The sequence below is a fragment of the Mastigoproctus giganteus genome, chromosome 5 (genome assembly GCF_048544385.1).
Source record: "Mastigoproctus giganteus isolate SK-2022 chromosome 5, ASM4854438v1, whole genome shotgun sequence".
In the NCBI taxonomy this organism is placed as follows: Eukaryota; Metazoa; Arthropoda; class Arachnida; order Uropygi; family Thelyphonidae; genus Mastigoproctus; species Mastigoproctus giganteus.
Window position 1 is genome coordinate 55,436,482 of NC_143579.1, and position 23,671 is coordinate 55,460,152.

Consider the following 23,671-nt stretch of genomic DNA (forward strand, 5'->3'; position numbering starts at 1 on the left):
ATTGGCCCTCCCTGGGTAGTAATGATGTCTTTGTGCCATTTTGGTACTGAAAGGAAAATTTATGTATTCTAGAGAAATTTCATGAAACCATCATGGGTAAGGATTCCTGTAGTTATTGCCTTTTTCTAAGCTACTGCATTGCTTAGGTTTTTCAGTCTGGATGAATACCATGCTATTGAGCTTACTAGTAACCATTATCTTTTAAAAATGTCTGAACTGGGATGCAAAAATATGAAAATATAAATATCAGCATTAATTAATTATAATAATTGAATAATAAAAAGATATTGTTCAGATTATATGGGTAAAAAAAATTAAAAACAGTTACTCAAATTTTCTTGCCCTCTGGCACAGATCAGAATCATCTAGAAATATGCGGTTTTTCCCCTCTGCAAAATGTCACATGTTACTGGCATCACTTTCCCATAGCTGCCAATTCTCTAGATTTATGATGGAGAATTGGCAGCTATGGGAACCATTTCGTTGTCATACTACACACAGTTTCTCAGTCTTTCTGCAAAAACACAAATTTTCTCTGCCTTTTTCCCTTCGAAAAGAATAATTAAAATTGGGATTTTTAAGAAGTTCTATGAATTTTTATTCATTTCATTAACTTTATTCTTCAGGTTTCCATTTACAGTGTGATGCATATGATACAGGCCAAGGAATAATACCCTCTCTCAATTTAGAAAACAATAAAGATTAATAAAAGAACTTAAAGTTTTCATTTATTATAAGGAATGACATTTTAATGAAAATTTAATCTAAACTTAAAATTTATTAAAAAATAGTATAATTAAAGATTTATTTTAAAAGAAAATAAATTGTGCATTTTCAATTCTTAACTTGTGTTACCAATATTGCCTAGAAATACAAGCCTAAAAATATGAAATACTATGTCCATACAAAATTTATAGATAGCATTGGGTTATTGGAAGTATTATGTAAAATATTTAACTTAAATTTTAAACTTTTGAGAGTTATCCCAAAGGTCATGCACAAAACAGTTAATTTAAAATGATTTTATTTTATAGCACAGTTTACATTAAAACCTTCACTGCAGTCTCCTTCACACTTCACACTCAATGTTCATATAATTTTTCATTGCTGTTTAATTTCTGCTGAAGTTAAGCTGTCTTGTATGTTGGATTATTACTGATCTGAATGCTTCTAATGGGAAATCTTTGTCCATACAATAGTTCCTTGAACCTGCAAGAATAGATCATAATCACAAGGACTCATCAGAATTATCTCTCCCAAGGAGGGTAAGGTGGTGCTTCCCACTAGTAACCAGTGGAAAAAAAAAAAAAAAAAGCTATGATATGGTGCCTTGTGTTGTCGTATAGTATGAGCATACAAACTTTCAATACCAGTAGTCACTTCTAACCCATTTTCAGTCATAATTTCTTGTTATTCTACTAGAATAACAAGAAATTATGACTGTTATTTGGACTAGAATCTACAGAATTGATTCTAGGTTCTGTGTGCCTTGCATCATGCCAGTTAATGGTATATTCGTTATCTTGTCATCAAAGACTTCTAGGCTTTAGCAACTCCATGAAAATTCACAACATGCCATTTTCTGTGTTGGGCCACTTACATCTCCAATCAGTATCACTCGTGGACTTTCGTATCTTTAGTATATTTGCAGTTATAGACTTGAGTATTCAATTTCTGAGAAATAGTGTGCGCCCACACATTTTTCCCACATGACACCTGGCTATCATTCCTCCTTCTGAAATTGTTAGCTCTTTCCAGGTGTGCATTGTTTTGCATTACATGTTTGAAATTAATTCCATGCTAACTGTTGATAACTATGATACTATAATAAATACTATGATAAATAATATAATAAAGAAGAAAAAAATTAGTCAAGAAACATCATGATGAGCCGAAGACGACAAATGAAGAGCAAGAAAAACACTGACAGGGAAAAAATTGAGTATACTGAGTTATGCAGAGCTATTAGAAAGAGACTCAGAGAGGACATAAGGAAATTTAACACAAGAAAAGTAGAACAAACATTAAGGGAAAACAAAGGACTTCAATCAGTAGCCATTGGCAGTAACACAGAAAGACAAATGATACTGAAACTGAAGAATAGCAATGGTGTACTTATAAATAGCAGAGGAGGCATAATTAAAATAGCAGAAGACTACTATAGAGAATTATACAAGGAGCGAAGGAATGATGCCAGCAGTGGGGAAGATGGATCGCAAGTTAGTAACACATATAACATACCTGCCTGATAAGGTAGAACATGCATTGAAGAAAATGAAGTATCAGAAAGCCCCGGGGAAAGATGAAGTTACTGTAGAGTTGTTAAAATTGGGAGGAAGAGACATAACACAAAAACTGGCAAGGCTCTTCACAAAGTGTTCAAAAAGGTGTGATGCCTAAGCAGTGAAATAATGGAATCATAGTTTTGCTGCATAAGAAAGGAGATAAATCAGAAATTGCAAATTATAGACCAATTAGCTTGTTATCCCACATCTACAAGTTGTTCACAAGGGTCATTACTAACATATTAGAAAGAATACTTGATGACAATCAGCCAAAAGAGCAAGCTGGCTTTAGGACAGGATTCTCAACTATCGATCACCTTCATGTAATATCACAGCTAATGGAAAAAAGCAAATGAATATAAAACACCATTATGCCTGGCATTTGTGGATTATGAAAAGGCATTTGACTCCATACAGCATAAGGTAATGTTTCGGGCACTGGAAAGACAAGTCATAGATACCCCATATATTACTATTTTGAAGAAAATATATGAGAACCTTGCCTCCTTTATTGGACTCGACAAAGACAGTAGCAAATTTAAAATTGAGAAAGGAGTTTGACAAGGAGACACAATATCTCTGAAGTTGTTTACTGCTGCCCTTGAGGAAGCTTTCAGAAGATTAGACTGGTTGCAGAAAGGAGTCAATGTGAATGGAGAGTACCTAAACCATTTACGATTTGCAGATGATATTGTGGTCATAAGCCACGATCCCAAATAATTAGAGGAAAACCTTAATCAGTTATGCATTAGTAAGGATTTTGGACTAAAGATGAATATTGCTAGAACAAGTATGCCAAAGAAAGGGATATAATGATTGAAGGAGCAGTAATTGAAAAGGTGGAGTCATATACTTATCTAGGACAAGTCACTAGCTGTATTAATGATAAATGCCTGGTAGTCAAGAGAAGAATAAATTTTGGATGAATAGCATTCAGGAAATATGGTCACATACTGAGGAGCAATATCCCAATTTGTCTGAAACGTAAAATAATGAACCAATGTATACTCCCCACAATGACTTATGGAAGTGAAACTTGGGCACTCACCAAAAGAATGGAAGAGAAGCTGAGAACGACACAGCGAAGAATGGACCAAATTATATTGGGAATCAGACTGTTATATAAGAAGAGAAACACATGGATTAGGCAGCAAATTCAAGTAAAGGACATTATTATCAAAACTAAAGAACTAAAATGGTCTTAGGCAGGACACATAGCTCAAAGACATGGTGACAGATGGACTAAGAAAATAACAGAATGGTACCCATGAGGAGTTAGAAGAAAACCTGGAAGACAAAGGCGGAGATGGATAGATGAAATTCATGAGTTTGTAGGTAGTAAATGGATGGCCATTGCACAAAACAAAAGGAACTGGAAAGTTGCTGGAGAGGCCTTCATCCTGCAGTGGATTGAAATTGGCTGATGTTGATAATGATAAATGATTCAAAAATGGAGGCAGTTTCTATAACTTATTTTGCAAAAATATGAAATAAGTTATAGAAATACCAAGTAATTTTTTTTTCTTTTCTAAGTTAAAAGTTTTATGTTTTATTGTTATGTTATTCAGGCACATCTATGGTTTAAATTCTGCTATTATAATTTAAGGATATTTACTTATAAAATAATTTGATTAGTCAACAACTTGATAATCAAATTTATTTTTGTCTTTTAATTTTTAGGAATGTCAGTAATATTTCAAAAGATCTAATAGAGGTTAGTGAATTAGGAGGTGGAGTACAGTGTGTGGAAGATACACTTTTAACGTGCCAGGAACATTTACGATGTGCTACTCTACTAGACCTTAGTATTTCTCCTTTAAAGGTGAGTGTGGGTATCAAGATAATGAGATAGATTCTTGAGGTGCAACTGTAATTTATCAACACTTAAACCTCACAAGATGTTTGAAACCTTATCTGTATGGCTCTGCTATTAGTAAAGCACACAGATCATGAAGTGCTGTAGAAAGATTGGCATCTTCCATCCAGTAGAATAGCAAAGCAATTTTGTCACTTGAGCAATTATAGCATCTCTCTCTCTCTCTATCTCTCTCATTTAAGAAAACTTTTGTGAGTATCATATTTGATTAATTGTGTTAATAAAAGTGTCATAGTGGCACTTGTATTAATATAATTAATAATGACTATGGGAAACATTTAAAACAGTGAGTAATCATCATTCTCTGATATGATTTAAATAGATAAACTCCTTGGTCATGTCTCTAGCTTTTTAATAATTATGATTGCCAGCTGTTGTAATTCAAACAGCCATTTTCCTATTTTTTTAATACATTCCTTTACCTTTTTAAGAGAGATTGTAAAAGTTGGTGATATCAGGTGCTGCTTGTGATGGCAACTGTGTTATGCCCAGGGGATGTGGAAAGATACTGGATTATACATTGTCTCCTCCCAAAAATCATAAGGCACATCTAGATATGAACAAAACATTTATTCAAAGAAATTTAAAATAGGCAGTTGGCAATAATGACTACAGTCAGTCCTCGTATAGCACGATAGTTGTGTTCCTAGAAACCCTCGTGCAATGCAAAATCGTGCAATATAAACAACAGGCCCTATGGGAAAAATAGGGTTCGGTGCTGACCACCCAAGATTGAACACACATTTGTAACCAAAGCATTACCAAAAACAATAAATAATCGTAATAAAATACGTAAGTATTTTATTACGACTATTACGTAATAAAATATTGCTAATGCTTTTGCTCCTATTGTAAACGAACTTGTTTTTTGTTTGAATTTCTATCCAAACAGATGACAGCCGTTCCATCTCTTCCAATTCTTTGTGTCTTAATCTAATGGATTTTAATTACACTTTGAGTTGTTCCTGCTATGAAAGTTGTTTTTATTTTCTCTGCATTCTTTGCAATTCTCGGTGTTGCCTCATTAAGGCCTGTAGCATGTGTAATATCACACGGTCTTTATTTCGCTCAAAGCGTTTCACAATTTCATATTTTTTCTCTATCGACAGAGGCAGACTGGCCATAAGCCTTACTGGAGAAACCCCGGAGGCCGGTGTGATTTTGGCCATAAACCATAGTATGAGGCCACTATAAATTTTCCCGGGTAAGAATTTTTGACTCAGTCCGCCTCTGTTTATCGATATTGCTTTTCTTTTTCTCTCTTAATCTGCAGTGTCTTCACCAGGACGCTTCCTTTTCACACCTTTTAAGTATTTTACTCATTTTTAGGGAGTAAAGCACAATTACAAAACGAGGAGGCACGCTTGATACACATAAACAAAGCTGCGCGCTTGTAGCAACTGAATAAACAACACTGTAAAGGCAGAGATACACTATTAACACTTCACATTTTACTAAAGCACGTTTCTAGGGGTTACTACCATAAAACAATAAAAACAATTTCCAGTTGCGTTTCTGCTAGTGGATCTGTTATAATCTGGTAGTAAACTCGAACTAATTGCATTTGCGACTATACCAATAGCTGGAATTGTGTTGGTTTTTAAGTTATTATGGTGAAATGTGTTTCCCTTTCACTGATATAAAAAACCAAATACATTTTCAGAATCGTATCTTCATTCCTATTGTGTTGCGTTCGGTTTGGGTGATTCTGCGTCCGACTGCCATTTCTTGTAAACACAAAGGCCAATCGTGCATAAGTGAATTCGGTTAGTGTTATATAAGATATCGTTCCCCTATTTATAAATCATGTATGATCGAATTCGTGTAGGGTAAGCACATGTTATACGAGGACTGACTGTATTTTAGAGTATTATAGAAGATTCTACTAATCTCTGATGGTATAAAGTATTTGTGGGTTCTACTGATGAAGAGGTCTATCAGGTATTTCTATAATTCTAAATTCCAGTTCATTCCAAAGATGTTCATTTAGGGTGAGGTCAGAGGTCTGTAGTGAACACTGCAATATTCTCTTCAAACCACACATTTACAATCCCGACTTCGCAATATGCAGCATAATCGTATTGGAAACGGAGCATCCGTAGCCAGGTGGGAAGGAGCAACAGTGTGTAGCACACGCTTCTTGATTAGACCGGGGTTCGAGCCCGTCACTTTCCGCATCCTCCATACCAAATATGGAGGATGCGGAAAGGTCAGGGAATGACCACCGCATATTCCCGGAGCAATATGGCCTTAGTTGCTAATGCTCCTAAAAACCAAACAACAAACATCATATTGGAAGGCTGCTTTCCTAAAACTCCTCCAATGTACGGCAAATAGAATTATGTACAACAAAACATTTATGGCTCCATGCACTGCAAATGTGAGAGACATCCCTAAACCATAACATCTCCTCTTCCTCCTAATTTCATAGGAACAACATACTCAAGTAGTAATCATTCCCCAGCTGTCCTCCATACTGAAACACATCTGTTAAACTGAAAGAACATATACCAGGTGGTTATAAAATAAGTTTCCCTATTCAGGAGATCCTAGTGTCAAAACAGTTAGCGCTGTGAAAATTGGTGGGTATGTCTAGGGTATGGTATGGAGAAGCGATTTGTAGAAGAAAAAAAATTAGTTCGAATTTATGCCACCAGGGGAAACAGCACTGCACATATGTAAAAGTTGTCATTTACTTCAAGACATACTGCTTATGCAGATGACATCCTGTTAGATAAAAGCAGAAAGGCCAATGCCACCATCAGTAACCATTATGGCTCTTACAAAAAAGGAATGTGCTCTTTTAGTAAAACTATTCTACCAGAATAATAGTAATGCTAATGCAGTGCTATGTGAATATTGGAAGCGTAAAGGACCTTTGATGTCAGTGGGACTTCAAAAACTAATAAAGAAATTTTGAAGCGACTGGGGAGTTAGGTGTAATTCCAGGCAGGGGGTGACCATGTATTGGAATGGAGGTAGTGAATGAAGTGGTGGTTGCAATGGCCTCCAGGTCAGAATGCGAAACACTACCAGTCAGCAGTGCCAGAGGTGTGTCAAGAGACTTGAATCTTCCTTGGTCTACTGTACATAAAGTGCCTTGAATAATTTTATGCTGGTTCCCGTACAAGATTCATGTAGTGCAAGAACTAAAGTCTCGTGATCAGCAACAACGAATAGACTGCTATACGATTTCTGGCTCATATGGAACTTGACGATACATGGACTCGAATGATCTTGTGGTCTGATGAGGCACATTTCACTCTTCATGGGGCTGTAAATGCACAAAACTGCCAAATATTCTCATCCATCTGCTGTGCATGAAAGACCACTACAAAGTCCATACATTACAGTATGGTGTGGATTCACAGCAGAGTTTATAATTCGACCATTTTTCTTTGAAGAGGCTACACCTCATGGCCCCATAATGTATACAGTAACTAGTTCACAGTATTGTGCTCTTTAAGAAATCACATTATTCTGTGCTCTGCAAGAAAGACAATGCTTGGAGACCATACTGTTCATGCAAAATGGTGCCCTTCCCCGTGTTGGTTGATAAGTGAAGGAACTGCTGTGTTCAACATTCAGAAATGATCCCATCATTTCTAGAGACTTTCCGCAGTTCTGGCCAGCCCCATCACAGATCTCAATCCTTGTGATTTCTGGCTATGGGAATTCCCGAAGGCAGAGTTTTCCTTGGTGGCATACTGACACTTGTTGATTTGAAAGCAAGCATTAAACAGCATGTAGCCAATATCCCCAATGAGATGCTACACGAAACTGTGTTACACGCAGACCTCAGTTTTCAGAATGTCATCTCAACAGTTGTGCCCCTGTATCCAAGGGGCTTAGAGGGGAATAGGTATCTTGTGTGTTATCAGACACTCAGCCTAAAACACTGATGGATCCAATATCTCTCTATTACAGAAGATTTATGAGAAGTCCGGTTGGCCTGCCTCCCTAAAATCCACTCATGCACACCTTCTCGATGGTAAGACCTGTTACGTCACTTAGGTGGCAACGAACGTGTAGAGTGGTCTCTTCAAGATGCCAGGTCAGCGTGAAGAGGAAAAGACCAACCCCTCCAGCATATGACAGCACGACAAAACAAATGGCCCTCAGTCCCCAGCAGCTTACACTCCCCCTTTTACGGCAGCGAGAGGATCAGAGTGGAAGCAGAGGGTGCTAAGAATCTCTGGGTACAACCAGGCTGCCATGCACGGAAACTGAACTTGGCCTGTTATAACGTAAGATCACTCATTGGTGAAGACTGGATATTAGAGCTGGAAAAGGAATTAGAAAATGTGAATTGGAATATCATCGGTTTGGCTGAAACAAGAAGAAGAAATGAATCACTTATAAGTTTATCAAGTGGAAATCTGTACACCAATGGAAACAGTGAAAAGAGTGAAGGTGGGGTTAGGTTTCTGGTCCATAAAGATTTTAAAAACAACATTTTGGAATTCAAAAGTACATCACCAAGAGTGTCAAGACTAATACTCAAGATTTCTAAGAGGTACAAGCTAAAGGTTATAATGATTTATGCAACAACATTGAGCCATGATGATGAAGAGGTTGAAGAAATGTACACCAAAATTGAGAGTCTTCTAGATGAGCAGAAAACCCACTACACTATTATTATGGGGGACTTCAATGCTAAGGTTGGAAAAAGACAAAACAGCGCAGAAAGGGGAACTATAGGAAATTTTGGAATTGGTGAAAGAAATGAAAGAGGTGAAAGACTTGTGGAATTTGCAGAATCTCAAGGACTGTCAGTAATGAACACTTTTTTCAAGAAAAGAGTGAACGGAAAGTGGACATGGAAGAGTCCAAATGGATTAACAACTAATGAAATCGACTTCATCCTCACTAACAGGAGATATATTGTGAATGATGTTATCGTCCTGAATAAGGTAAATGTTGGAAGTGATCACAGAATGGTAAGATGTACACTTGATATAGATGTAGGAAAGGAAAAAACTGACTCGAGTAAATAATACAAAGGTCTTTGAGATAACAGAAGAGGAGAAAGAGCAGTATGTACTGGAACTTAAGAACAAGTTTGAGCTTCTGCAGACTGCTCAGGACCAAGATATCGACGAGGAATGTTACAACTTTCTGAAAGTGATAAAGCCCACGAAACCTATAGGGAAAAAGAAATCCAAAGAAGAAAAAATTAGTCAAGAAACACTTGTCATGATGAACCGAAGACGACAAATGAAGAGCAAGAAAAACACTGACAGGGAAAAAATTGTGTATACTGAGTTATGCAAAGCCATTAGAAAGAGACTCAGAGAGGATATAAGAAGATTTAACACAAGAAAAGTAGAAAAAGCATTAAGGGAAAACCAAGGATTTAAATCAGCAGCCATGAGCAGTAATACAGAAAGACAAATGATACTGAAACTAAAGAATAGCGATGGTGTATTTATAAATAGCAGAACTCTACTACAGAGAATTATACAAGGAGCGAAGGAATGATGCCAGCAGTGGAGAAGATGGATTGCAAAGTAGCAACACATACGACATACCCAATATTCTTCCTGATGAGATAGAACATGCATTGAAGAAAATGAAGAATCAGAAAGCCCTGGGGGAAGATGAAGTTACTGTAGAGTTGTTAAAATTGGGAGGAAGAGACATAACACAAAAACTGGCAAAGCTCTTCACAAAGTGCATTCAAAAAGGTGTGATGCCTAAGCAGTGGAATAATGGAATCAGTTTTGCTGCATAAGAAAGGAGATAAATCAGAAAGTGGAAATTATAGACCAATTAGCTTGTTATCCCACATCTACAAGTTGTTCACAAGGGTCATTACTAACAGATTAGAAAGAATACTTGATGAGAATCAACCAAAAGAGCAAGCTGGCTTTAGGGCAGGATTCTCAACTATCGATCACCTTCATGTAATATCACAGCTAATGGAAAAAAGCAAATGAATATAAAACACCATTATGCCTGGCATTTGTGGATTATGAAAAGGCATTTGACTCCATACAGCATAAGGCAATGTTTCGGGCACTGGAAAGACAAGGCATAGATACTCCACATATGATTTTGAAGAAAATATATGAGAATGCTACATTCTTTATTAGACTAGACTAGACAAAGACAGTAGGAAATTTAAAATCGAGAAAGGAGTTCGACAAGGGGAGACAATATCTCTGAAGTTGTTTACTGCTGCCCTTGAGGAAGCTTTCAGAAGATTAGACTGGTCGCAGAAAGGAGTCAATGTGAACGGAGAGTACCTAAACCATTTACGATTTGGAGATTTTACCATTTACATTGTGGTCATAAGCCACGATTCCAAAGAATTATAAGAAAATCTTAACCAGTTATGCACAGTTAGTAAGGATTTTGGGCTAAAAATGAATATGGCTAAAACAAAAGTAATGATGAACAAGTATGCCACAGAAAGGGAAATAATTATCATTATTAATGGCTGGAAGTCAAGAGAAGAATAAATTTTGGATGGATAGCATTCAGGAAATATAGTCACATACTGAAGAGCAATCCCAGTATCCCAGTTTGTCTGAAACGTAAAATAATGAACCAATGTATACTCCCCACCATGACTTATGGAAGTGAAACTTGGGCACTCGCCAAAAGAATGGAAGAGAAGCTGAGAACTACACAGCAAAGAATGGAACGAATTATATTGGGAATGAGACTGTTAGATAAGAAGAGAAACACATGGATTAGGCAGCAAACTCAAGTAAAGGACATTCTTATCAAAACTAAAGAACTAAAATGGTCTTGGGCAGGACATATAGCTCGAAGACAGATGGACTAAAAAAATAACAAAATGGTACCCAAGAGGAGTTTGTAGGTAGTAAATGGATGGCCAGTGCTCAAAACAGAAGGAACTGGAAAGTTGCTGGAGAGGCCTTCATCCTGCAGTGGATTGAAAATGGCTGATGATGATGATGGTGATCCATTGATTCAGTTAACGGGGGAAAACCGAAAAATTTAACACTTATTACTCGTGTGTCCAATACGATGCTTCGCTTTATTTTTTATGATGCTGATTTTAAATTGAATAGCTTCCCTTTATTTTTTACAATGTCGCATATGGTTTGGTCACCAACATTATAAGGGTTCTTTAGAGATTTAACGGATGTGCCATTTTCAAACTTTGAATAATTTCAAGTTTTTGTTTAATTGAAAGCACAACTCTTGCGTTTGCCCATCATTTTCGTGATTTCTAAACAAAAAGAAAAAAATAGTTACTATAAAAAAAATTTAAAAAAATGCGCCTCCATAGCCAGGTGGGCAGGAGCAGTACTGCGTAGCACACTCTTCTTGATTAGACTGGGGTTCGAGCCTGTGACCACCAAATACGGAGGATATGGAAAGGCCAGGGAATGACCACCGCATATCCCTGAAGCAATATGGCTTTAGTTGCTAATGCTCCTAGAAACCAAATAACAACAACTATAAAAAAAAAAAATTCTGACATCCCTGACATAAATACGAAACAAAATTTGTCCTTTTATGGTGCGACGGAACACAACCATCGACGCGACACACTAAATCAAAATAAACATTTGGTCTCTGTCTTTTTTTATTTTGAGCAGTAGGTGTGAAGACAGCGGGGGTTGCAAGATAATAGGTACACTAATCTCCCAATGACAACTTATAATGCTAGTTCTTGTCGCTTATTTATGATTTGCAAAATATCTGTTTATACCTATTCTAGTTATTACTTGAATTTTATGATTTCTGGGGTGTTTTTTTTTTTTTTTTAAATTTGGAGTCTTGAAGTATCCCGTTAAATTGATAGCCTGCTGTACTTTATTATTACCGTATTTAATGTTGATAATGCCTTACTGTGTGTTTAATTTATCAATTAAACTTTATTATACGTATGTACAAGAAAATCACATTATATATGGGATTAGCAGGTGTTCGCTTATATCCATGGTTTCAGCCATCCATGGTAGTAGGTCTTGGAACGTATCCCCCCGTGGATATGGGGGTCTTGCTCTATCTGTAGATTTCTAATTTCTGATGTTAAAATCTAATCCTAAATTAAATATTCCGTCTCATGTTGAAATACTAAAATGTGAACTAATTTTTTTCATTCTACAAATCGGTTGCCTATACCCTAAATGACATACCCACTGATTTTCACAGTGCTATCTCTAACCATTTTAACACCAGGGTCTGCTGAATAGGGAAACTTATTTTATAACCACCCAGTACTATGACTCAACCAGGTAGATTTTCATTGTTCCACTAGGTTCAGCATGCCTTGCACTATTCCAGGTCATTGTACATTTCTTATCAAAAGCTTGTGGGTTGCAATTGTTCCATCAAAATTTGGCTTGCAACTCTGTATTGTGAAACATCATGTTTACACGTGGTCACTTACATCTCCAAAATCAGATTCTGTAGGGTCTGATGGAAAGACAAGGTAGCAAGCTATTTCAAGGCATGTTGGCTCATTCCATTCAGTATTTTATATATGTCTGGTTATTTCTTGGTCTCAGCATCATTTTCAAGCTCCCATTTCTTCAGACATTGCCACTTGTCAATTTGGGAAGTGTTTAATTTCTGAGTAACAGTATGCATATCTATTTTTCCTAACATGAAATATAACACTCATTACCCTCTAAAATTCTGTAGCTCTTTCCCTTTGTTTGCTGTTCATTATACATGTTGAAATGAATTGGAGGCTAACAACCAAGGACGTTTATAAGCTAAAATATTTGCATATTTCACAGTCACACACATTGTTCTGTCATCAGATGGATATCCCATGACTTCTGGTAGAAATAATAAATGCACAATGGTAAGAGGAAAAGTATATGAATGGTGTGAAAAATTCTTGTGCCCATCCAGGACATGATATTTATAGTGATAACAACATAGTGGATGTAAGTGTGAAGTTTAAGAGAATTGAGAGAACAAAGAAGGATAGAAAATGGAATATGGAAATTTTTTTGCAAGGAAGTTGAGAGTTAAGGTCAAAAATGAAGGTGAGGTTAAGAAGAACTGGATTGAAATAAGGAATAGGGTTATTGAGGTCAATTAGAAAGTAATAGGCTATGGGAAAGAAGTTAAAGAATCATGAGTAACAATGAAAATAAGGGAAAGGGATAAAAGATAGAAAAATATGAAAATAACAAAGGAAAAAACAGAAATATAGAGAGAATAATAATAGTTTGAAAAGAAGAGTTGTTGCTAGATTCTGTAGGCTAGTGATGATGGATGCAGATGGCATTTGGGCTGTCGGTCTTGTGGATGCGATAGAGAAGCTTCAGATCATCATCATAGTTAATTAAATCAGTTTGCTGACATAGGAATGGATGGATTACAGCAGTAAAGAGGAGCCCAGATAGAACTCAGCCCTGAGGAACACCAACCTTAACTCTCTGTGTGAAGGATTTTTTATTCACAGTCAGGCGGAGAACCTTTGTCATAAGAAGCAACTTAAAGAATATGCTTTCTCACACAACTGCAGGATGCTATGGACATCAATGCACTCATATGTGGATTGGACATCCAAGTAGACACTGATAACTTGGCCCTATCTTGAAGAACTTTCAGAATGGTGTTGGTGGTGGTGGTGGTTAGGAAGTGTGTGATGGTGGACCTCTGTTTCAATGCGTAATGGATATATGGGGAATCGCAATGCAGAATCTGGTTGCTTAAAATGGAAAGTAGGCACTTTGAGGATATATGAGGCTTTCATTATTGGTATGCAGTGCAGCCCATTCCCAAAACATAAAGTTGCTCCTTGTTTTGGGAATGGGCTGCACTGTATACTGGTTCCAGACTGTTAGGAAGGTTTGAGCGGTGAGGAGATCAGTTAGGATTCCAAGAAGCACATCTATGATGTGGACATTCACAGTCTTTAAGAAAAATTGCAGGATTCCATCATATCCAGCACATGACATTGGTGGGAGGTCATAAATTAGGTCTCTTTTTAAAGTGATGGCAGATGTGAGGGCATCTTGCTGACATCATGTGTGTTCCATCAGCATTTTAGACTCCCAGGTAGCAAGCCCTAACTTGTCATACCTCAGAGAATATCTGTGGCATAACAAACCTCAAGGAACTCAAGGTAGCATATAATTGTCCTAAATGTCCAACTAGGCCATGAACCTTTTCAGGCACTAATACCAATAGACAAAGTCTAAAACTGCCCAATTCCATCAGACAACTTCTGCCAAACTTCCTGGTCATGATTATGTGCCCCAGTCAATCTAGGCAATCTCCACATCCAAACATATCTATTAGAATGAAACATTGTGTAGTGTGATTTGTCACTTCATGGCACCTTCTGTCACTGTTTTCAAGACAATGGTTGTCAGGAATGGTACCTCTCCAAAAGCTGATTCATGTGTGTGATTATGATATTGGACTTACACACAGCTGCTCTACCATTGAAGCCAAGGTGATGAAGCTTCATATGGCTTGGCTGGCTAAATTACTGATGAATGTCCCCATGTAATCTACGATCTGCATTTGTGATGATGCTTTCCATAGATAGCATATGTGAAGCACAAACCACCTTCTTTATGGTTTGTCAAACAGGTTTTATGAGTCTGTCCAGACCTTTTTTAATTGGTATTACCTATGATCTGTTTTGAATAACACACATTTAGGTGAGTGTAAGCCCTGCTTATTTACTCTGAATTTTTAAGTTTGTTTTAATTTGTCTTTTTAGGCATGTTAACATATGCATATCCATCCATCCATCTGTACTTAATAACTTTGCTTCTAGTAGATGAATTTTTGTGAAATTTTATATTTTTCTCTTTTAGAATGATATGTCAAACTTTCCCAAATTTCATTAAAATTGGTTACAAGTTTTTTTGAATAAAATTAAAATAAATAAATAAAAACTTTCATTACATTGAATTAGTGGTATTATTTATTTATATCACACAGGCTATCCATATACTGTGTATTGTAGCTGAAGTACTGGATATTATATTTGTTGCCACGCACTAGTTGTAGGAATGAATAGGCAGCGTGGTGGATGTGCAGGACATTGCTTTTTGTTGTTTGTTGTTGTAAATCATGAATTATTACTATTTGCTAAAGTGCCTGAAATGTGTACATTAACTAACTTGCATGTTTTTAATTTTGCTGGTATGTAGGTATCAGTGAGCACTGCTGTGTAGCATTACTTGTTGCAGTTTGCAACAGTTCCTGTAATGTGGTATCATATTGTCTGATTTAGTAGAAAATTATCATTTGATTACACCACATTTAGTTCAATTCAAATTCAATATTTTCAGGAATGCCAAACATTTAATCAAGAAGAATTCAACAAAGCATTAAAGATGCAAGAACTCATATTTGAAGAAAAATTGATTAACAAAGATAAAGAATGGAATGAAAAAATAAAGTCACGTCAAATGGAAAATGAATATTTATTAAATCAGACTGCAGTTCTCAAAGATAAACACATTGCTTTAAGGTAACAATATCTCCTCAAGTATCTCATTGCCAATTTTTGAAAATGTTTTTCAAATATGCTTACCTTATTTTATTATTATTTTAATTTACTTGGACAGTGGTTAAATAAATTAGACACTATTACAGCATATTAATGAATTGCTGTGAACTGCAACAAGTAGCACTGAAGGGGTACATACTACTACCTACATTCCAGAAAAAATTAAAAATAAAAAAGACAAATGAAAATAACTTAAAATCCAAAATAAATAAATAAGTAAGCAGAGGTCTTCAGACACCCAGAGAAGTACAGCAGTGCAGTCTCCCACTTAAGTATGGTGCAGGTTCTGCCAAGAAATCCCCACTGCACTACACCCATTTGGTGAATAAACACTCTTAGAAAGAAAAATACAAAAGTAAAGAAAGTTAGGGAGCCCACAGTGACCATTTCTTCAAAGAGACATTTGCCCTGTGGAAATTCCCCAAGACACACATTCCTGCTTTGGCTTTATAGGAACAAAGAATTATGGATGCCACAATGCAAGCCATCAAGATAGACAACAAAACACATCTAAATATAGTTAATGGATAACCAGAGAGGAAATCAACAAACTGAAAGGACAAAATGCATATTTCCACGTTGAATAAAGCCACTCGATAGGCCAAATCAAAGTGCAGATATACAAAATAACAGCTACTAATTAAAATTACAAAGCATGACAAAATTATAAATAAAATACAAAATTAAAATTAATTTAGAGAACTCAAAAGACAAAATTAAATTAAACTAAATGTGAATAGGTGTATCCTACAAGACTGATGCCTCTCTGAAATGGTCATCATGGTTTCCCCATTATTTTATGTTTTCCTTTCTAGATTTACCTATTAGGTTGTTTCATGCAGTGGAGGTTTGTTAGTTTGTATGGTCTCCACGTGGCAGCAGTTGTGCCATACTTATATGGAAATTGCCACTGTGCTCCCCTGGATGTCTGCAGGCTCGTACTTATTTATTTTGAATTTTTAAGTTATTTTCACTTGTCATTTTATTTTTAATTTTTGCTGGTTTGTCAGTAGCACTATGCACCTCTTCAGCACTACACACTATTTGTTGCAGTCCACAAAACAGAACAGTTCCTTTAACATGGTATAATGGAGTCTAATTTAGTGACTACAACCACACATAGTTTAAATTTTAGTTATATTTGACTTTTTCATGAAATTTATTTTTATGCAAAACTTGAAATTTGTATTTTTCTGAATTCCAGAAATAACAGACCTTACAAATGCTAATGCTTTAGGAAGATTGACTATATTATGTATGTTATGTTGTGTAAACACATACAAGTATTGAATTAAATATTATGTAACTTTAACTTAAATATAATTGTAATCAGAAAACTAGTTTGTCATCCACAGTACTATTTGGAGAACAAGTTTTTTTTGAACCAAATTAAAATAAATAAATTAAAAAAGCTTTCATTACATTAAATTAGTGGTCTCATTTGCCCCTGCTAATTCAAAGCAATTAAAGATATTTTGTAGTATTAGCTCTGTCAATTTCAGTATAAGAACTTACCATCTCCTGTTATAAAATAAGAAGGAATTGATGTATAGAATTGGTCCATTGTTGGGGAACTGAAAAGTGCACAACAAAGCTTGAAATGTAGCAAATTATTCCAGATTGTGATTGGCATTTTAACAATTCCTCATAGCAATGCTGAGTGTAAGAGATTTATGAAAGAGAAAAAAAAAAAACCTGAGTTCAGATCTCTTTCTGGTGAAGCTTTGGAAATGTGTTTGGCAGCCAATTCTAAATGGTAATGTCAATGTTATTAACAGAACTCAGACTCAACATTTCCAAAGAGGAGATACAGCATCTTTCTTGGAGCAATCATAATTGGCCGATGTCTAAAAGACAATCCAAAGAATAACCCACAGAAGAAATCTAGGTAAGCTAATGTTTTTAAGTGTACTGTATGTAAACAATCCTATGGTTGTACTTTGATATAAAATGTGTTTTTGTTCTCAGTGAAATTTAATTTCTAGTGAGACTTGAGAAAATGTTTTTTGCTTGGTTTGACCAAAAAATCTTTTCTTCCTGTTAACAGTTACCTAATCTTAATTATTTTTTTTTTTTTTCCAAAGTAAAAGGTTGCAGCTATGACATAGTAACATAATATAGTTTAAAAAAGTGAAAAAGACCTGGGGTAATTGTGCAGTCAAATATGAAGTTTGCTGAGCAGTGTAGACGGGCTGCCACGGCAGGTCATGGAATCTTGTCAATGATATATAGGAATTTTGCTAGCAGGGATAGGGAGGTGATTATCCCGTTGTACAAGGTAGTGGTCAGGCCACACCTAGAGTATTGTGTACAGGTCTGGAGGCCTCATTTTAGGAAGGATGTAGAGTTGCTAGAACAAGTACAAAAAAGGGGAACAAAGGGGTGATCTTACCAAGAAAGGCTTAAGTTCTGCAAATTGCAGCACCTGGAGAGTAGGCACCTGTGAGGATCTGATTGAGGTGTATAAGGCCTTGAATAGATTGAGCAAGCTGAATGCTGATGGGATTCTTTCTCTTGCTCAGATTAAGAACCTGAGGGGGCACAGATTCAAATTGAGGAAGGACAGTTGTAGAATAGATGTGCAGAAATTTGCCTTTAGCTAGGGGTGGTTGATTGGTGGAACAGACTTCCATCTTTTGTTGTGGAAGTTGATAGCCTAAATAAATTTAAGGCTGAGCTGGAAAGGCATTTGGAATGAATGGAGGGATGAAATGGGAGGTTTTTTTTTTTTTTTTTTTTTTTGCCAAAAAAAAAAAAATGCTAATGCTAAATGACAAACATCGGATGCAGCTCCTCTTCAAGATGAGATTGGCTTTCAGTGCAGTCAATGTAGTCAAATATTTGCAGCCCTTTTCCAGTACTTCAGAATAGATTGCTATTTTTGTTATCCACAAAGAGAATGACTCCTTTATGGTTTTGATAAGTCATGATTAAGTAAAATGAATTATTTTCTTTTAAAATGTCATTAATCTTGCATCCCCACTGTGTTGATTCAGGCACTCTTTTCACAAAGCTAGTTAATGCAGGCATATCTGGCATTGGCACCCTGTCATCCATATTATTTTCAGCAAGTTTGTTGGTCACAAGCAAGAACTGTACAGCATGCAATTTACAGACAGTATATCCTTAGCTCATTTTAAACAACCCAACCTGTATTATTCCTGTAGTCTCCAACCTTTCATTCAGAATAATAATAACTTCATCTCCTATGCCAATAATATTAAAATTTGGACTGCCCCATCATGGAGTCAACAAACTACGCAAAATCGAATGTTTCCTAAACACCATTTAGATCATGGTTGTCCATTTAGAGCTGTGATCTAAATTGACTATAAAGAAGTCACAGCATACTTAGCCATTCCTCTACAGACCACAAGACTGGAATTGCATGCTTTTTTTTCTCTTTCTCTCTCTCTCTCTCATGCATGTGCATGAACACACACACGCACTTAAAAGTTACATCTCATACAGGTTTCACCCTAGTTTGAATGAAAATCAAATATTTCTTCAGAACTTTCAGAGAATCAAGAAATCAGACAAGGACTCATTGAGTTCAAAAATATTTAACTTATCACCAGATGTGCTGTATATTGTGCTTAACACCATATTGTGCTGTATGCTTCTATAATTTGGTCTTTAGCCCAACTGTTCACTCCTTACAGTATAGTGGTTTTGCAAGTGCCACTTGTTTGGAGAAGTCTGGGTTTGAATTCATGAAAGAGTTCTTACTGACTCTCTGACTGTAGTTAGCTGATATCAGCTGGAGGGAATAGGATTCTCCTGTGAGTTATTCTGGCTGGTTTTTTTTTTTAGCCCACATAACGTACAAATTGCCCGTACAAATTAGTTACTCTAACACAGCCCATGTATTTACTTGTTTCATGCAGCAGTTCCTGATGAAATCCCCAGCACTTGCTTTCCAGGCTGCTGCTTATTGCAATAGAAGCAGTTCAAGAATCACTTCCACCTCTGCCTGTGGCTGCTGGTCTGTGAAACTCTTCCCCAAGCTAGCAATTTTCCGACCCACCTAACATTGCCTTGATAGCATCAGCAAATATTCTTGCATCCTTTCTATTTAAGTGTATCCCATCCCTGTAGAAGCAGTTTCTCCTGACCACACTGAGAAAAATTCTGCCCTGTGAGACTTGCACAATCTCTCCAGGGCTGAATTGATTGACAAGGCTCTCACCATATACTCCCTCCTATCGTGTCTGAGCAGAATTGCAGACACTTGTAAATTTAGCCCTAACTTGCGACTTTTTTTTCAACATTGATCTGTACTTGTTAAGTAAATCCACAGATCTCCAACACTTAATGTCATTAGTGCCAACGTCTACAACGATATCACCATTTGTGCTTTTGAAAGATATCTTATCTACAACATCATCAACTTTTGCCCCTGGCAGACATACCCTGGTCCTATTCCACCTATCCTTTTTGCACAATATATTTCCCGTTTCCTTGACAATTGAGTCACCGACAATAACTAGCTCCTGTAGGACCTGCGAATTCTTCCCTGATGAGTGCTGCTGTGGTGCCTGGTGCACAAGAGTGAGCTTTGGTGGTGAATTGGGCAGTCGACAGCTTGATGGGCCCCCATTTTAATTCCTTTGAGAGCATTTCCTGATTCTTCAAACTCTCATAGACACCCATCAGAATGCTGAGTTGGCACCTAATTTCTTCGCAGTCTCTGCACCTAGCGCGCGCACACACACACACACACACACACACACACACACACACACACACACACACACACACACACACACACACAAAGGCATCCTCCTTGGCTAGATCACGTCCTGTTACAGAGAGGTCTGGAAACATTTCACACGTTGCACATTTTTTTAGACCGTGATGCGTTGGAGAATCTCCCCCTTCGGTTCCTCCCCAAACCACAGCACTTCTGCTGCTTTGTGCACATTGCTTTGCTGCTCTAGGCTGGGGTATGATTTCCATTTAAATACAATTTAATTAACAAAAAAAAAAAAATAAATAAAATTTATAAATTTAATTGATTGAGTTAAATCAATCTAATACTATATCAAGCTAACAGTTTCCTAATACAGTGCTACGTATTACCCTCTCTAGTTTTACGTTATACCTTATGCTATTCCGTATTGATCTAATATACTACAACAATGGTGGCGAGTTTTGAATGGTACAAGGTTCTACTGATACTAAGTAACAACCTACAAAACTCTGTCTAAATTCAAAATAAACTAAGTAGCTTAACTAGGAATGTAGAGCTACTTCTAGAAAATAAATTAATATGCCATTTAAGTCAATAAAATGAATAAAGCAATCTGGCCTAAAATGCTGAAGTGCCATAAAACCATCAATAGCAACTACCAACCAACCTTGCAATTTAACATCATCCACCCTGCAGTCCAGATCTGACTTTTGGTGTTTATTATCTGTGTAGGTACTTAAAATAGCTCTTTGTGAATGTGGTTTTTCCAATGATCAACTGCTGTTTCTCGGCAGATTGGGGCCAAAGAAGAATCTTTCTTTTTGGACTGGTTGTTTCTTTAAAAACAAAATGGAGTAGGGAAATTATATTGGTAGGGGATGCTTACCTTCTACCTTGTTCTCCTGCATACCGAAATAACTAGCTTTTGGTGCTCCTTGCATTTAAAACTCTCACTTATTTTTTCAAATCAGTGAAAGCCCTAGAAGGTCAGTAGATTTCCCACTGGGAAACAACTTTATATGGAAGTTAGCAATTGTTAAATCACAAGAATGGATGAAAGATGCCAAATAATGCAGGATATATGTATTATTGTAAAACAAACTCATTAAAACTTCTACCTAATAAAAGCTAAAAAAGAGGTGCAATCCAGAAGTAACCTCCATTCTTTATTATTTTTTACGGTGCCTGGTTTCCCAGAAGACATGGTTGCCATCAATCAGCCAGTCAAAAAATCTGCTAAGTATAGATTATGTTCTCTGCAAGAAGAAATGCCCTACTGCATGTGTCTTATTTGCAGTGAAGTTCTTAGGGACTGTTCTGAATCCCTAAAATTTTTGATGGAAGAATAGTGTGCAGTCATTAAGATTCTGTTCACAAAAGAGAATGCTTGTGAAATCAATCATGAGCTCACCACTGTGGTGACCACACTGTCTTGAAGACATTGTTTCTAAGCGGGTTCTTGAATTTAACCTAGGACTAGTTATGTAGAGCTTAACAGATCCACATGCCATATATCTCTAGCACATTAATTTTCAGTTCAAGATTAGGGGCTCTTATTCCTAAATATATATAAAGTCTAACATCAGTAGTTTTGGAAATGATAAGGTTGTTTATGGAGAGTTATTGAGTGAAATTTGCTCATAGACAGGGTGCTGTGTAATGTGTTTTTGTTGTCGTTCCCTTCCACTTTTTGTTGATATTCTTGGTTTAACATTATTACAAACAAGATTCATTTCTTGTCACTGCCTGCCCCTATTGCTATATATATTAAGTACTCTTTGTTTTATGCTTAATTAGTATATAAAATAATTTGTCGTATTATTTATCTGTTCATTTATTTAACTTGCAAAATATAATATGTGCACATATATCAGTTGGAATTCATTATTATTGCATCGGTTGGAATTTATTTATTGTTTATAGTGATTTTTTTTAACCAGACAAGATTAAAAAAAAAAAAAAGTTTTATATTGAAACTAAAACATTTAAAATAAATACTAAGTACTTAGTACTTAATAAGTACTAAGTACTTCACTTTATTAGAAAAAGGCCAAAAACTGATTGTGGTGGACATGATCATTTGATTGACAATTGCAATATATACACAGAGACAGACCATTTTCACAGAACAGCTATTCACACGAAGATTTGGGGTGAATTGTCAAAGGTGTGTGCACACTGGGATTCACAGAAGTTAGATGCTGGGAAAGAGAAGGCTCAATTAAATGCATGTCAAGTCCTGTCAATATGTGGCAAATCCAGAGCATTTTCTGAGCACAGTAGTCACTGTTGATGAGTCCTTTGTCCTTTTGTACAATCAAAAGACAAAAAAGGCAATAAATGTATCAACTAACAAGGTTCTGTATGCAATTGTTTGGGATAAGGAACGCTTATAATAACCGGACAGTATTCCTAAGAAATAGGAAGTTGAGTACAGGTTTCCATGTGACATGGGGATTGAAATATGTCACCACACCCCCATATTCTGTAGAACTGATTCTCAGACTTCTAGCTGTTTAACAAACTAAAAGATGCCTGAGTAGAACTCGGTGACAGTCCAGAAATATAATGGAAACAGTGATATACCAGTGGGTATAACACATTCTCCAAAGAAGACTGCACAGTGTTTTAAAATTGGGTATGGAGTTGGTAACTATGTGGAGACAGAGGGAGACTATGTAGAAAAATAACACGCATTAGTAAATCTTCAAGTTGTGTAATAACCCTGTAAAGTTAAGACTATTTCTCAACTGCACCTCGCCTACAATTCAATTTTGGGACTATTTTCCCATTTTATTTGTACCCACATACCAAGAAATGCATTTCTGCTAACTTTACAATTTTTGAAGGTTTCTAATAATTAGTGTCTTTTAGTTTTCCTGTAAGTTCAGTTTCTTCTGATTTTTAGTCAAGCTTGTTATTTTTAAATTACCGAAGAACTTAATTTAACAATATGTGCTTAGTCTAAATGTAGTGACCATCTGAAGGTTGTGTTTATAACATTAGATGAAAAGGTAATTCGGATTTCGTATGTCATACATTTTGACAAGTATGCTTACATTCGGTGTAAAAAAGATTAACTTTTATTATCTTTATTTTATTAGTTTCGTATGTAGCATTAATAACTCAGATGTGTCATTGTTATTGAGCATGAGGGTTTTTTCATAAGTTTGTAGCCTCTCATAGAAGGAAAATGTATTAATGCAAAGTTATAGTTCATAACTTAACACTTTTTTTAAGTTCAAGTTCAAAATTTAGCATCAAGCCTTAATAAAATATTTTTATAAAAAAAAAAAAAAAAAAAAAAGGTGGGTTTTTGAGAAAAAGTATTCTTGAAGATATGG

General features: G+C 36.1%; 1 protein-coding gene across 3 annotated transcripts in view; it reads left to right on the forward strand.

Annotated features, from left to right (window-relative positions):
- Window positions 1-23,671, forward strand: part of LOC150085405 (uncharacterized) — a 209,930-nt gene that overhangs the window by 150,390 nt on the left and 35,869 nt on the right. For all 3 annotated transcript variants that reach the window (XM_090374032.1, XM_090374033.1, XM_090374034.1), the window contains 2 exons: window positions 3,966-4,107; window positions 15,414-15,595. In XM_090374032.1, coding sequence (XP_090230158.1) covers window positions 3,966-4,107; window positions 15,414-15,595 — 324 coding nt within the window. The remainder of the gene's footprint in view (window positions 1-3,965; window positions 4,108-15,413; window positions 15,596-23,671) is intronic.